A 16,677-nucleotide genomic window follows, 5' to 3' on the forward strand; every position below is an offset into this window, starting at 1 on the left:
ATGGGGCACCTGGGTGGCTCAGTCGGTTAAACGTCCGGCTTGATTTTGACTCAGGTCACGATCTCACGGTTCGTGAGTTGGAGCCCCGTGTCGGGCTCCGTGCTGACAGTATAGGGCCTGCTTGGGATTCTCTCTCTCCCTCTTGCTCTGCCCCTCCCCTGTTCATGCTCTCCCTCTCTCTCTCTCAAAATAAATAAATAAACATTAAAAAAAATAGGAAGAATAGCCTGCAGGAGCCCCTGCATTGGGAGCTAAGTGAAGTTTCTGTGTGCTCCTGTCCTTGTCTTATCTGCTGGTAATAAACATCATGTTGGAATGACTTCTCATTGTTTCGTTTCACAGTTTAAATAACTAGGTTTATTCACTGGCATCTCGAAGCAGAATCTGACTGAAGTCTCATAAGGGGCCGAACTGGGCAAAGGCCCGAAAAGTCTGCAAGGTGGATATGTACAAAGCTCAGTTTTAGGTCATTTTAAAGGTTTTAAGGAATTAGGCTCTTTAAAGAATTCAGACTCTATGACTCTTCCTATAGGTTATCATCTCAAGACCCTAGAATCTTTCCTGATTAACACGGACCATGTGATACTCTGTGCAGACATGGGACAAGGTATTTTTGTATGTTCTCTGCAAGTTAGACCTTGTTGTGCCCATTTTACAGATGAGGAAACTGAGACCCAAGTCTCACAGCCAGGAAGCAGCCAAACTAGGGTGGGAATCAAGGCCTATCTGATGTCCAAGTTCCAGCCCTGTCCATTCCAGAATGCACAGCCTTCCCATCTCTGCCTTCTCTTACACATCTCGGAGACCTATCACAGGACACCTAGTATTTCAGCCACTTCTTTTGTGTCTAATCTCCCTTCCTTGACAGTAAGCTCTGGAGACAGCCCCAGGGCCGTGCCCAGACACCCTGTCCCCTTGGTGCCCAGACCAGAGCCTGGTACCAATAGATGCTCTGTTTACACTGGTTACATTCAACACTGGCTGAATAAAAACTGGCTGGCCTTCAAGAGAAAGCCTCAGGCTGGCACCATCCATCTTCCAGAAGGATCCATATGTGTCCCTACCTGCCTGCCCGTGCGCTTTGATCAATGAGAAATCCCTGGGGCCAGGAGGGAGAATAAAGGCATTGCTCCTAATTTTACAAATGACCAGAAGATCTCCTGCAGTCCCTGGGGTAGCACGGCTCTAGGAAAAGGCTGCTAGCTCAGTCACAGAACATTTCGTGAGCATGGTGAAGTCACTGACGAAGACCCTAAATTTGCCACTAAGCCAAGTTAACTGGCAAAGCCAGAGCCAAGAATGTCCACCCAGAGAGGTGACACGTCGAGCCCCAGTGGGGACACATAAACAAGTGACATCCACATTCAGGGACCTTGGTCAAAGGTCTGAGGCAGTGCACTATGATAGGAAGGTTGCTGAGTCGGGGTTCAAATCCTGGGTGCTCCGGCTCCGCAGCCCAGCTCCCCTCTTCCTAAGGCCTCGGCACCCACGCTGTCAACCCCATCCCAGTCTGCTTCTACGAGGTCCTTTGGCCAGCTCAGAACCGTTGCTAGTGTTTGATTTTACCTTTTGTCTGCGTCTGGGGTGCACCCAGGTAGGTATAACTTCCCCGCAGCAGCACGGGGGTCTCCTGCCCAACTAACCATGTCCATGTGGCTCTCCATCGCTAGAGAAGCAGGCCACCAATCTCCCAAGGGTCCAGGATCTGGAGGACACATCCTAACCAGCCATGAGTCCCACCACCCTCGTGGAGGTGGCTCCAGGGCCGAGCACCCCCAAGCCAAGATGCCAGTTTTCTGGATGACACAAAAAACTTTCTCGTCACACGGGCTGCAATTCATGGGTCACCGTTCAGTCTACAAGTGTCCTGGGTGATCCAAATTCACAGCTAGGGCTTGGGGGACTCAAATCTGCGGCCAAAGTTTGTTCCAGAAGAAGCAGGGTCTGGTCACCTCCAAAGCAGAACCCAAAAGAGAGAAGTCAAGAAGGAAACTCAAGGGCACAGGAGACCTGTACACTGAGCCTGGCCCTGTCTGGCCTGCAGAAACAGGTCACGGTCCAATGTGGGCACAAGGGAGGAACCCACTTCTTTGAAAATGGGACTAAAACTCAGGAAAAGGGAAGCCATGGTGAAACTGTCCACTTGTGTTTTAAGCAGATTGTCTTATAGTTTATGAGGAGCAACCAGGGCATAAAGGGGACAAAAGATCAGAGTGTTGCCTATAAAGCGGTTTGCCAAAAAAATTTAACTTGAACTGGATCAGGTCTCCAGATCTATTAACAGTTTACAGAAAAATAGAACAGATGAAGGAACATGTTATAAAAACGTGGTGAGCCAAATGTCAAATGTAAGGAATTCTACAGGACAAACCACCTCTTCAACTAAGCAGCAAGACAAACAAAAAAGATTAAGAGCTATTACCCACCCAATGCAATTTGTAGACCTTACTTGGGTCTGATTCAAACGAACCAACAGAAAAGAAGACATTTATGCCACGGCCCAGGAAATCCGACCACCTGGATATTTAATGATAAACAGGAATTAAAGTTGATTTTTGTAGGTTTGATAATGGCCTTGTGGCTATTTTTTTTTTTTTTTTTTTAAGAATCTTTGTCTCAAGGGGTGCCTACGTGGCTCAGCCAGTTGAGCATCCAACTCTTCACTTTGGCCCAGGGCAGGACCTCACGGTCATGAGACCAAGCCCCGTGTGGGGCTCTACACTGTACGGAGCCTGCTTGGGATTCTCTCTCTCCCTCTCTTTCTGCCCTTCCCCTCCCCTCCCTCTCTCTCTCTCTCTCGCTCTCAAAATAAATAAATAAATAAATAAATAAATAAATAAATAGTAAAAAAGTAAAAATAAAGAATCTTTATCTCTTAGAGATACATTCTGAAGTATTTAAGGATGGAGTTATACGATGCCTGACATTTGCTTTAATTAATCCACTGGGGGAGAATAAACACCAGCAAGGCTGGTCCGTGCTGAGAATTACAGCAACTGAGTGATAAGTAGGTAAGTGTTCATTATGTTCTCTGTGCTTTTGTCTAGGTTCAGGATTTTATAAGACAAAACTTTTAATTACAGAAAAAAAAAGGCAAGAGAAAGCCCTCATGTTTAATCAGGGCTCCAACATAGACTCTCTGGGAGGCTTTAAACAACCTTAACCTTGCTGAGCCTCATCCAGAGCCTGAATGGCTTCAAATCCTGGCTCATCCCCGTTTGCCTTGACCCGATTTCCTAACCTGTCTGTGTTCCGGGCCCTTACCAGTATGACAGGAATGATGACAGTCCTACCACACAGGGTGGAGGTGAGGAGTAAACGTGTTAATTCACATGTAAATATTCACAGCGCATGCAGCACGGTGGAAGTGTTTGCTGTTACTACTGATGCTACCGGTGATCACTCTTATTATTTTCATCTCGATGGGGAAGAGAAGACTCTTTTGGAGAGGCTGTCCTCCCTCCTAGGACACCAAAGGTCCAGAAATGTTTCCCAGCTCTTCCTGATCACGCTTCCTCCACAAGCTCACACCTACATTCTCCTCTTCTAGGAGGTGAGAATTGTGTCCTCACTTTCTCCACTTTTACTGACAATGTCCCCTCTTGGAGTGTCTCCCCTTGGCCCGTTTTCAAGCCCACCTCTCGCATTCTTGTTCCTGGAGGGTACAGTGGGCGGAAGCAGCCTCCCTTCCCCACCCCTTCTCTCGCCCTCTCCCCTGGGACGCCACCTCTTACAATGCCCAGAAGGACCTCTGTAGATCAGGAAACGGTGGGGTGGAGGGAGGGGAAGTTAGAAAGAACTCAGAACTTATGAATGCATAAATGCTGAACTTTTTGGAAATGGATGGGCCCAGTGCCAGTCCTTGCCAGGGCTCCTTGATTCTATTCTTTTTACAAAAGGGCCATTATGAAGGCTCTGCATCTCCCGTGTGACAGGTTGGGAGCCATAAAACTGCATGACGTCACAGGGACCAGGCGATGAATAGGTTTCCCAGCCATGTCCTTATTCTCAAGGGCACTGGGATCCTGGAAAGAGGTCCGTGGGAGGGAGGGGGCCACTTCAGGGGGCCGTGCACCAGTCCCAGCTGCTCCACAGAGGGGCCTCCACGGCCCCCCGCCCCCCTGCCCCAGACGTCAGGCAGAGTACCTTATATCCCAGCCACCCGAGGCCGCCTCCCGAAATCCTGGAGCACCTTGGTGGGTTACTGTGCCCCCATCCTCACTACAAGTCAAAGCCAGGCACTTGGCGCATCGGGCCCCACAGGACATCCTGGAAGAGGAGCACCGCCCCCCAACCTCTCCTTCTGCACATTTCCTTTTGGAACCATTTCTTTTCTACCAGACAAGAGAGTTCGTGCGGCCAAGTTAGGAAAGCGTATGCTGGCAGTCAGGCCAGTGGACTCCCAGCCTATCTGTGTCATTACTAACTTGTTGGAGTCCCTGTCCCTTTCCTGTAAGACGAGGAGGCTGCAGTTAATTGTTGAAGTCCTTTCCAGTTACAACGGTTCTGCTTGTTTTAAGGAAGTGCGTGCCACTCCCTCCACCAAACCGTGCCCGTGGCTCGACTGGGACCCATACTCTTTGCCTTTGCCCACTCATCTATATTCAGAGTGACCATCAACCAGCTCTCCCCTCCCTCTCCCCCATCTCTCTCTCTCTTTCCTTCCCTCCGTCTCTCTTTCTCTGACACACACACACACACACACACACACACACACACACACACACGTCCCTTGAGACCAGTAAGAATGGAGAAGTCTGGGTCCAGGTGTATCCAATTTCCCCTTGCAGCTCTGAAGACACTCATTTGCATACTATTTCCATGCATCCAGATGGACATGGACGCTCATTTCCATGAATGTATAGAAGACGTTACAAATAACCAGCACAACTTCTCTGACAGCTCAATACTTCCGAGCCCTGAAATGGGACCAATAAAAGTCTCACTAGGTACACCAGTGGTCTCCTGAGGCTTTGGGGTATAGGAAGAAAGTACTAGAACTTCAATGCACACTTATTTTTATCACATCCTCTAAAATGTTCTGTTTCAATGTATGCTTTATACTCTTCAAACCATATTAGTATACTAGGATATGTAATACGCATATCATGGGGCTCCAGGCTCAAAAAGATCTTATATATGGGGTCCATGATCAGAAAAGGCTGGAGCCATCATCCCTCTAGACCATCCACCAAAGCTGGAAGCAGTTACAAAGCAGTTACAAAGGTTTGGGTCCAACCATCAAAGCTACCATCCAGGTAACCCTCCACCAAGACCACACTGGCCACGGACACCAAAGAGGGCATGGGTCCAACCACCTGCCAACCCCCTTGGGGCCTCCTGGCATGTGGTGTTGCCTTCCCCGCAGAGGTCTACTCTTGCTGTGAGTTCCCATAACTGAGGCTCATTTTAGCCAAAAGAACATGGGCGCCCACCCAAGGAACCCACTCTCTTTCCAGAACAGTTGGCCATGGCCTTCGAGACTTCTTTTATTTCAAGAGCATACATTCCATTCAAGGGTGAGGGGTGTTTGAAGAGAAAGTGATGGTCTTTCTAGATCTTCTCTCTGGGATTCACTGAATTAGACCAGATGCATTTACTATTGGACAGAGAAAACATAAGCTTGGTCTTTAGACAGATGATAGACGAAAATAAAGAAAAAACAAATTGGCTTTCTGGAGAACTGTCACGTGACTAGGGTTGGGAGGGTTCCCAGAGACACAGGCCGCTAAGAGTGAAGGAACTTTGTAGAAGGTAAGTCATTGTTTGATGGGTTAGGACTTCATCGTTGCCGGGTTAGGACTTCACCAGAGCACAGGGCACAGGGAGCCTGAGATGCTGGGATACTCACCCACACACTGGTTGCTTTCATCCATCTGGTATCCAAAGCGGCATATGAGAGGCCTCGAAATCGTGGGGTAGTTTGGAGCTGATAGCGGTGGGGCCGCTGCTGGGTACGGACCTGAGTAGGGGTTCGAGTAGGGGTTCGAGTAGGGCCCTCGGTACACTGGGTTTGTTCGGGGGATGCATAAATACCCGCCATTTTGGTTAACACACATCATGTCTCCTCGGCAGGCCTCGGGGATGGTCCGGCATTCATCAATGTCTGGAAGGGCCACAGAAGAGGATGAGAGTTAGTGGCTCCCTGGCCACACCGTGCATGGTGCATATTGAAGCAAAGGACCCCAAAACACTCTTTACCCCAGCACCTGCTCCCAAACAGTGAGGACAGACCGTGGGTCATCACCGCAGGCATTCCCAAATGTTGGCTAAATTGAATCAAGTTGGCCAGTGTCACCCAGAGACCACATCACAAGCTGGACCACATCCACAAAACCCAAGCAAACACTACCAATTAACATAAATAGAAGGTGACAGTAGCAATGAATATATAACCACTAAAATAAAGAGTGTTTTATCTGTGAGTGTACCATCTAAAACCATCTCTGGTGCTCCCATGTGCCCATAGGATGCTCAGGAAACACTGCGATGGACCTAATCATTGTTCCCACTTCAACTCCAAGTGACAGCTGGGCAGGGGAGAGAGTCCCTTGCATCAAGGAAGACAAGGCTTGGCTGAGAGCTAGTCACTTGTTAAGAAAGTGGAGGCTTACTTGGAAGTCAGCTCACACAGGGCCACCAGACGGGTCCGTTTCCAGCCCAGGCTGGTGTTCCGCCCGGAGCAGGAAGTAGGTTCCCTAGAAAATCAGCCACGCTAGGCTGGCACGGGGGACGCCTGGCCTCTGGCTCCAGCACGGGCAGCCCACTGCCTGAACCCGCACACGGGGCCCTCTCACCATCCTTGAGATCGTTCCATGGGGGAACAGAGGCTGGGGGAAAGACGCCTGGGTCCCAACGGCTCACCCCAGCTGGCTCATCCGAGAAATGCACCCCAACTCTCACCTCAGGAAAGGGTAATGTGGAGGCTCAGCTGCCCCATTCTCTAGCTGTAGGCCTGAGACCCTCCGTAAGTCTGAAGGGACAGAAAAAAATGGCCGCTGCCCCCTCTCACCCCTTGGCCCATCCTTGTCCCCCAGCACCCAGACTCAAAGTGCAAGCCTAGATTTTCCAGGGTTCTCACCACTCGTCATTTTTTGGAACCATCTATCGCCCCTCCGGTTCTCAGCTGATGTGAGCTCAGGGAAGACAAATGATCTGGCTTCAATCAAATGTAATTAAAAAGCTAAATTCATCCCGGAGGTGGGGACAGGTGGGGCTGCCTTATTATCTTTTGACATATGCTATGCTCCACCCACCACAAACTATGCTATACTCAACGTCCTTTCCACCCCTGGTCTTTGCTTCTGCCGTTCCTTCACCTGGAACGCGGTTTCTCGGGATCCTATTCGTCCGTCAGTGCCCAATTCAAGTGTGGCCTCCGTGAAGGCTTTCTTTACTGACCCCTGACATAAGACCTCACTCCCTCCCCTACTTTTGCAGGGCCCATTGCTGTCACCTTAACTTTGCAATGGCTTTATTCCACCATGTACAGAGTTCACTCCCGTCTGGGTCTGCCTCTCCCACTAGATGACGTACTAGGAGGATAGCCCCCCAATGTCAATCCTAATCCTCGGAACCTGTGACTGTATCAGGTTACCTGGCAAAGGAGAATGAGGCAGCAGGTGGAATTAAAGCTGCTAACCAGCTGGGCTGACCTTCAGACGGAGGGATTACGTGGGTGAGCGCAGTGTAATCACCTAAGTCCTTAAAAGCGGAAGAAGAGGAGGCGAGAAGGGTTGATGATGTGGGGATGTGACGAAGGGAAAAGAAGAGATCCCAGAGCCCGTGAGGGACTTAACTCACGGCGGTGACTCTGAAGATGGGCGAGGGGACCATGAGGCTGGGACTGAGGAGGCCTCTTGAAACCGGGAAAGGTCCTCTGCTGACGGCCAGCAAGGACACAGGGCGTCAGTCCCACAACCACCAGAAGCTTAATTCTGTGGGGCTGTAAACTGGTGCGGCCACTACACAAAACAGCATGGAAGCTCCTCAGAAAATTAAAAACAGGGGCACCTGGGTGGCTCGGTCGGTTAAGCGCCCGACTTCAGCTCAGGTCACGAACGCGCACAGTTCGTGGGTTCGAGCTCCACGTGGGGCTCTGTGCCGACAAGTCAGAGCTTGGAGCCGGCTTTCGATTCTGTCTCTCCCTGTCTCCCTGCCCCTCCCCCACTTGCAATCTGCCTGTCTCTCGAAACTAAATAAACATTTACAAAAATATTTAAAAAAATTAAAACATAGGGGAGCCTGGGTGGCTTGGTCGGTTGGGCATCTGACTCTTGATCTCGGCTCAGGTCATGATCTCACAGTTCATGGGGTTGAGCCCCATGTCAAAGGATTCTGCTTAGGATCTTCTCTCTCCCTCTCTCTCTCTCTCTGCCCCTCTGCCCCGCTTGTGCGTGCTCTCTCTCTCTCTCTCAAAATAAATAAATAAACATTAAAAAAATTAGCAACAGAACTACCATATGACCCAGAAATCCCAATTCTGGGTATTTATCCAAAGGAAATGAAAACAGAATCTCAAAGAGATGTCTGCACTCCTGTGCTCACCGCAGCACTATTCACAACAGCCAAGGCCTGGAAACGAGCTAAGTGTCTGTCAGCAATGAATGGACAAAGGTGGGTTTATAACCAGATACATAGCTTCACACACACACACACACACACACACACACACACACACTCATATTTATACACATACTCAATGGAATATTATTCAGCCATGAGAAAGAAGGAGATCATGCCATTTCCGGCAACATGGACGGCCCTGGAGAGCACTATGCTAAGTGAGATTAAGTCAGACAGAGAAAGACAAACACTGCATGATCTCACTTACATGTGGCATCAAACAGAGCTAAACCCATAAAAGTAGTGAGTAGAATGGGGGCTGACGAGGGCTGGGGGCTGGAGAAGGCCGGGAAAGGGACAAAGAAGATGGGTAAGTGCCCCCGTACAGTCACGTGCAGCACTGGGAGGACAGTGGACAATACTGAACTGCATGCCTGAAAACTGCTGAGAGAGCAGATCTTAAATGTTCTCATCATAAGAAAAGAAACGTCATTACGTGCTGTGACAGAGGCGTTAGCAAATGCTGTGGTGGTAACCATATTGTGATACAGAAGCATATCAAATCAAGTTGTGCACCTTAAACTCATACAACGTTAGGTGTCAACCATATCTCAATTTAAAAAAAAAAAGGGAACTGGGGCGCCTGGGTGGCTCAGTCACTTAAGCATCCGACTTCGGCTCAGGTCATGATCTTGCGGTTCATGGGTTTGAGCCCCACATCGGGCTCTGTGCTGACAGCTCAGAGCCTGGAGCTGCTTCGGATTCTGTGTCTCCCTCTCTCTCTGCCCCTCCCCCACTCATGCTCTCTCTCTCTCTCTCTCTCTCTCTCTCTCTGTCAGAGATAAATAAACATTAAAAAAATCAAAAAGAAGAAAGAAACTGAATTCTGCCAACAACACACATGAGCAAAGGCAAGGATTCTCCCCTAGAGCTTCCAGAAAGGGGAAAAGCTTTCCTGGCCCCTCGATGTTGGCAGGATCTACGAAGTGCTACCCCTGTAGCACTTCTGACCTACAAATAATATAGATAACGATCTACAGATGAGCTGTAAGATCACTTTCTGTCATTCAAGCCACTCTATTTGTAGCAATCTGTTACGGCAGCCACAGCGGACGAATACAGATGGAGAGCCCCTCGGGGACGTGGCCCAGTTCTCCTTCATCTTCGCCCCCCGCAGGCCTCAGCCCAGGGCTGGGCACACAGAAAAGGATGGATAAAAGGGCATTATTGACTTCAAGCATTCTGTGGCCCTGTTTTCTTCCATAATCCAGGCCAATACAGATTTGATAACATTGAGCAACAGCTGGGTAGGAAACAACCCGGCAATCAGTCTGTCCCTGAACGCCCCACCCGGCACAGGATCCTCAGTGGCCTCATACCTAAACACTGTCCTGACGAGCGGTCCAGATCGAAACCGTTAGTGCATTGTTGCTGCAGGAAAGGAGAGAGGAGAAAGAGGTAAGGCCAATTTCTTGGCTGTTTTTTGTTTTTTTTTTTAACTATAAAAGTATTACAAGGACATCACAGAAAGCTCAGGAAATGAAGTAAAGAAAAAAAGGCATCCATAATACCAACACCTGTATTATAATACCTATTTGCCCGCTCTTCGTTGGAGTATTTTCTTATAATCATTTTACACTTAGCATTCCCCTTTAACCGCCACCCCCCCACCCCAACACACACACGCCATTGCCTCAAAACTCCCAATTTTAGCAGATCTGGGACCATTTCCTGCCCTAGTTATGAAGAGCAGTGATAATCACACCTAATCTGCCTGATGATGAGCCACATTCTGTGTTTGCATCTTTCTGGGAATGGATAGGACTGCTTTTAAGGGCAATCACTCTCTTCCTCTGGGTGCCATCCGACCTCCTCTCCTCCAGGCCCGCTGTGGGTGCCCTGCCCCCTGTGAGATGCCCTAACCTAATCCTCTAACCTAAAAGCTACACAGTGAGGCAGTCAGTTTTCTACGAAAACTAGAATTGGGGAAATCTCTCCACTTCAATCTCAGCAAGACAATTACACAAAGATGCTTCTAGAAATAGATCTCAACAGTCCCCACAGGGTGCGGTTTTCACAGGCAACTTGAGTTACAACTTTATGAACTTCGGAAAGTGTCATGGGGGCCGACAGTAGGCCTCTGGGGAAGACCCTGGAGACAGACATTTTATAGGAGTACAGGGAAAAGGAATGTTTCCGGCTACAGGAACCCCGTCCCTGGCCGTCCCTGAGCTTTCAGGGGTTTGGCTTCTCTGAGCTCTGGGCTGGTTTGTGGAGATGATGGATTTGGCTGGCATTCATGGGAGTGGGCTCAGGAGTGTTAGGTCCCTGGGGCAAAAGAAAAGGAGCAAATGAGCCAGGAGGCTGTGCCGTCCAGCTTGGGAAACCAGGGGACCCAAGTCCAGCCCTGGATCATCAACTAAGCACCAGTGGGGGGTTCGATTCCGCCAGCCCGCCTGGCTTCAACTTCCTACTCCAGCCGCTACTCACCATACAACTTTCGATGCCTCCACATCCTCACCTTTAAATTGGGGGCAACAGTACTCACTTCGGGGTGGTTGTAACGACCGGAGGTGTTGATGTATGCCAGGTGCCCAAAGCCCAGTAAACACAGTACTGGGACCATCACCCTCCCCAGGCCTGAATGTCACCACCTGTCACCATGAGGCTGGGTCAGAGGACTCCAAGGTCCTCCCAAGATCTAAGTCTCTGTGACTCTTCCTTAGATCCTTTCCATCCCCAATAGCCTGAATCCATTTCGAAATTCTTAACAGGAAGGGAAAGAACATTCCCCCACCTGCCTGTGGGCCCTCAGCCCTGCTCAGTGAGGCCTTGAGCCAGAGACAAAGAGGCTGCTCTGGGTTCTCAGGAAGGATGTGCCCACATTCTCAAAGGCTGACACAAATGTGGCTTAATAAAGTCTGGGTGCTACAGGCCTCCGGGGCCTGACTCCGCCACCCTCCACACTCCCCAGGGGGCTCCGCCCAGAGGTGGGTCCTCTGCCCACCTCCTCCAGCCAGAAATGGGTCTGTGGAGACACAGAGACTCACGTGGGCACCATCGCCCTCAAGGACTACAGCACCTTTGACTTTTTAACATTTACCATAAATCGAGACCCAAGGGACACAAGTAAGGCAGCAGATCCGATCAGAAGTCCTGGATTGGGAATCAGGACACTGAGGTCCCAGCCCTGCCATCTATAAAGTACGACCTGGGGCAAGCGTCAACTTCTCTGAGCCCGGCTTTGATCTCTGTACGACCCAGAGCTCGGCTTGGGTGAACTGCAAAGCCCCTCCCAGCCCCACAATCCTAGGATTCTGAAATGCATGGCTGGACACCCTCACCCTGATTTTTAGCACGCTTCTAGATAATACACAAAATAAAAATCATACCTGTGCATTCCCGGGACTCGGAAGACAGAGAGCCAGAATGGTAACGGTGAGTATCCTGCAGAGCAAAAAGCCGGTATGTCAATGCCCAAGAAACTTCCAGAATCAAGGTCTGGGGATAAACATGGGTCTCATGTTGCCCATGCATTTGCAATGGTGACTCCACCGGGTGCTTATATATGGTGCTCCAGAGGTCAAAGTGGACTCCAGATGCCCCCAAGCACCCCAGACAGAACCATCCTTCTTCTACTGGCTTCCTGTGTTGGGATAATGTGTTAGATAACTTTTTTTTTTTTTTAGTAAAAGGTTTTGCTGCTTCAAAGACAAAACTCTAAAACCCACCGCTGTGGCACACACTAAGTCCTGACCAGCGGCTTGGTCTTCACTTCTGACACAAGGAGATCTGCCTGAGTTTTGAACGTCTTTATTCCGAAATGGTTACAGAGAGAACAAGCCTCAAAAGATGCAAGGAAACTGCAAATGTGAAGCACCTGAGTTTCTATGAAAGAGAGGGGTCTCGCGAAAATCGCCTAATCCCGGGGCATGTGTCCCACGGGCCCCGATGGCGAAGAGGGGCTGGGGCACCTGGGCAGCTGGGAGAAGAATGAACACAGAGGCAACGCTTGGGAGGAGGAGTCTGGAAGCCCCGGGTCAGGCTGGCTCTCCATTCACAAGCCAGCAAACCTCTCTGAGCTTGCGAGTTCTACCCTTCATCACCCACAAGCTTCTATCCAATAAAATCATGGTCACCAATATGCTTTCAAAACACAAAATAGTGGGGCACCCGGGGGGCTCAGTCAGTGAAGCGTCCGACTTCGGTTCAGGTCATGATCTCACGGTTTGTGAGTTCAAGCCCCGCATCGGGCTCTCTGCTGTCAGCGCAGAGCCTGCTTAGGATTCTCTGTCTCCCTCTCTCTCTGCCCCTCCCCCCCTCAAAAACCAACAAACATTTAAAAAGTATACAAAATAGATACCACCTCACATCCATCAGGACAGCTATAATCGAAAGAGCAGAAAACATGTGTTAGCAAGGACGTGAAGAAATTGGGGCCCTTGGGCACTGCTGGTGGGGAGATGATGCAATCTGTAGCTGCGGGAGCAGCGCCCCAGAATATTAGAAATGGATTTACCATATGATCCAGCAATTCCACTCCTGGGGAAACACCCAAAAGAAGTGAAAGTAAGGACCTGAAGAGATATATGTACACTCATGTTCATAGCAGGTAATTCACGACAGCCCAAAGGGGAAAACAACCCACGAGTCCGTCGACAGATGAATGAATAAACAACATGCACACCGAGATATTATCCAGCCTTTAAAAGGAAGGAAATTCTCACACCTGCTGCCACATGGATAAACCTTGAGGACGGCATACTAAGTGAAATAAGCCAGTCACAAAAGGATAAATTCGGTATGATTCCATTTTGACGTAGAACAGTCAAAATCCTAGAGACAGGGGCGCCTGGGTGGCTCAGTCGGCTAAGCGTCCGACTTCAGTTCAGGTCACGATCTCACAGTTTGTGAGTTCTAGCCCCCCATCGGGCTCTGTACTGTCAGCTCGGACCTGGAGCCTACTTCAGATTCTGTATGTCTCTCTCTCTCTCTCTCTCCCTCTCTTAAAAATAATAAATAAACATTAAAAAAAACTTAAAAATCATATAAACAAGGAGCAGAATGGCGGGTGCCAGGGGCTGAGGAGAAGAAGGAACGGGGCGGTGGCGTTTCTTGAGGACAGAGTTTCAGGGTTGCAAGATGAAAAGGGTTCTAGAGATTGACTGCACAACGTGAAATGTACTTAACGCTACTGAATGTATGCTTAAAAATGGTTACAATGGCTTTTAAAAAAAAATCTGTGTCTGTGAAGAGCTTTATTTATTGCTATTAGTGCTATTAGCGTTTAGTTCAATAGTGATTTCTCTGGGCAACCACCACTTGCCAACACAGACCCTAGACGGAAGAGCTCCCAAAACTATGACTCAGTCGCTGCCATGGGGAGCTGGTTGTAGAGCCACTTGATAACGTCTCTACGCTTTGTATAGAGGGACACTGGGAGAAACACCCAGAGAGCACCATAACAGCCAGGCTCGAAGCAGAGACAGGAAGGTCAGAGAAGGCTTCCTGGAGGAGGTGATCTTGAAGACCTGCTCCTATCCATATACACCTCCTCTTTAAAATCGCTCCCTTCATGAAAAGAATGTTCGATACATTACAAAGCTCACTCAATCCATGACACAAGGCCCATCTCGATCAGCAACACTGGGTACTTGGAGGGCCCCAGGATTGAGGTGACATCCAGAGGGAACAGAACCCTGATGTGGTGCTAGAAGATGCAGGCCCGCTTCCTTCCTCTGGTCCCTGATCCAAAGAATAAAGACCCTGAGAGTCCACACGCTTTCATTTCGTGTAAGTGCCTGTGTGAGCCAGGTTCTAGAACGCCGGAGACAGCTCTGACCTTATAAAGTGCAGAGCCAAATCCGAGGGTTTTTTGATATTTGCGACGGCCAGATTTATATCTGGAAGGAATGAAAGAACAATAACAAATTTATTTTCCAAGCTGTATATTATGAATTTCAATGTTTTCCTGTTTCTTCACATGAAGTTTCCTTTCGCTTGGTTATAAAACCCTGTCTCGTTTATGTTGGAGACAGAACAGCCTGACTGAATGCAGTGGGCTCCAAGAGCGAGTGGAAAAGCCATGCTAACCCCATTTCTCCCCCTACTCCCGCCTGCCTGTTCCCTTTGGCCGGAGGGCAGCTCTGGGACAGGGCTCCTCTGAGAGGTCCAGCCTGCAGCCCAGCCTCCTGGGAGAGCCACAGCCAGGTCCTGAGGGCCAAGTCAGTTCCAGGCTGATCGAGAGGGTTTTCCGAAAATGAAAGAACCCACGCCCTTCTGCTCCCACGGTCTCTCAAATAGTTACACCTTGTCACGAAGAACTCCAGAACACTCGAAAAACTATAGGAGTTCTAGGGGAGCCTCTGATGTTCCCAACTGGTCCCCGGAACTTTCAACATCAGGTGGGTCCACCCATTTTGTGCACCAGCCTAAACTGCAAGGAAAGCCAGAGAGACCAACGGTATCTCAGGGCTGTCTGTCACATTAGTGCTGGTGGCCAGGACAGGCATCTCACACACACACACACACACACACACACACAGCTCATGTGTCTAAAGCAAGCCACATTTTCAAGAGTTCCATAGATAAAAGACTGCAGATATAATCTAAAGTTCTTCAAGGTTGAAGGCTTACTTGACTGGAATTGCAATTGCCTTAAAGAACAGCAAAACATTTGCTTACATGTATTTCTGTCTGTAGTCCCCGCTTCTCATTGGCTTGAAACTTCTGGGTCGCATGCCCTTTGTGAATCCCACACAGACATAGAGCAAACCCAAGTTGGGGATGTCCAGCTAGCCCGGCCGCTTGTCCAACAGCCAATGCAACAAAGTAATTGCCAGTAATTGCTAGAGAACTAGCAATTGGCCCCCCAACTTCAGAAACAGATATATATCCTAAAACAGCTGCCCGTTGGGAAAAGAAAGGAGAGTCCGAGGGTTCTGCAGCTCTCTCCGGGACGCGGACTTCTGAAACTGTGTTATAAAATACCCACTCCCGAAAGAAGGCTTCAAGATGGAAATTACAAAGGCGCAGCTTTTTATAATTAACAATATCATTGCATCACTAGCTAATGCCTTTTCCAACATCCTGACACAGCCTGAATCCCAGCCATAGCCATTTTCCACCCCTCGGGTTTTTCAGTAAGCTTTCCAGACCCTGGAGGAAAAAGTCCTGAGCGGGCGGGGGGTGGGGGGGGGAAACCTACCTTTTTAATCCTGGCATGTCCAAGATGCGGGAGCGGCAAAGGGGAAAGGAGAAGGCTGGCAGCGCGGGACCTCGGAGCCGGCCCTGAACTTCAGCTCCCTCTGGGCCCGAGCGAGCGAGCGAGCGTGGGGCTGGCCGGTGTGTTTATTCCAGGGGGACGAGCCAGTCGTGGGGAGGACGAGGGGAGAGCCTGGGTGCTCCGAGCCACTGGAGAGCCCACAGAGAAAGCACCTGGTTTTGCTTAGCCCTTTTCAGTAATTCAGCATTAAACCAATTGGAGGAGGAATTTTAAAAATGAACACTTCATTTTCTAAGTATGTTAAACAATGCAAATGGGGCCTCAGTCTGGACACAGCTGGTTCAGATTACAGCGCTCACCAACTGGCTAGACTCCTCACAACAATCTTGGGGCGTCTGCCAGGACCCAGCGCTGGGAGGAGAGCCCTGTCCCGCGCCCCGCCGAGCAGCCGCACTCGGGCTCCCCGCATCTCTACCGGAGGCGATTGGCGGGCAAGTCCGGGGGGGGGGGGGGGGGGGCGGGGAGGGTCTGTTGACCCTTTACTTCCCACCCCGCGAGGACGTCCCTGCCCGGCTGGGCCGGTCAGGCCGAGGCGGTGGCGGGTGGCGGGTGGGGCTGGGGGGCTGGGGGCGGTGGCCTGGGGACGCCCCTCCTCCGGGAGACGGATGCCTTGAACTCACGACAAGCACAGCGACGGGGACCAGAATCTTATCAAGTATTGGGAAGCCAGACCCAGGGAAGCGGAGGCCTGGAGGCAGCGACAGGAGACTCACGGTTTTCCAGAAGAAGGGGTGGAGAGCACGACGGGGTGGGGAAGAAGAGGAAGATGGGATCTGGCCGATGCTAATGGGAGACAAGGAGCTCGTGCAATGCGAACCTTCGCGAGG

The 16,677-nt window shown here is 50.0% G+C and overlaps 1 protein-coding gene across 6 annotated transcripts in view; it reads right to left on the reverse strand.

Annotated features, from left to right (window-relative positions):
- FBLN5 (fibulin 5) overlaps positions 1 to 16,677 on the reverse strand; it is an 82,162-nt gene extending 65,485 nt beyond the window's left edge. The window contains exons 1-5 of one of the 6 annotated variants that reach the window (XM_040478040.1): positions 16,564 to 16,677; positions 15,773 to 15,978; positions 11,958 to 12,012; positions 9,945 to 9,996; positions 5,852 to 6,106 (exon numbers count right to left, since the gene is read on the reverse strand). In XM_040478040.1, coding sequence (XP_040333974.1) covers positions 5,852 to 6,106; positions 9,945 to 9,996; positions 11,958 to 12,012; positions 15,773 to 15,789 — 379 coding nt within the window. In that variant the 5' untranslated portion in view covers positions 15,790 to 15,978; positions 16,564 to 16,677. Of the gene's footprint in view, positions 1 to 5,851; positions 6,107 to 9,944; positions 9,997 to 11,957; positions 12,013 to 12,931; positions 12,951 to 15,249; positions 15,500 to 15,772; positions 16,275 to 16,470 lie in introns of those variants that run through there. The other 5 variants (XM_040478041.1, XM_040478042.1, XM_040478038.1 and 2 more) reach the window with 5 other exon arrangements.

The sequence above is a fragment of the Herpailurus yagouaroundi genome, unplaced genomic scaffold, assembly GCF_014898765.1.
Source record: "Herpailurus yagouaroundi ecotype Mexico unplaced genomic scaffold, PumYag 141, whole genome shotgun sequence".
Classification (NCBI taxonomy): Eukaryota; Metazoa; Chordata; class Mammalia; order Carnivora; family Felidae; genus Herpailurus; species Herpailurus yagouaroundi.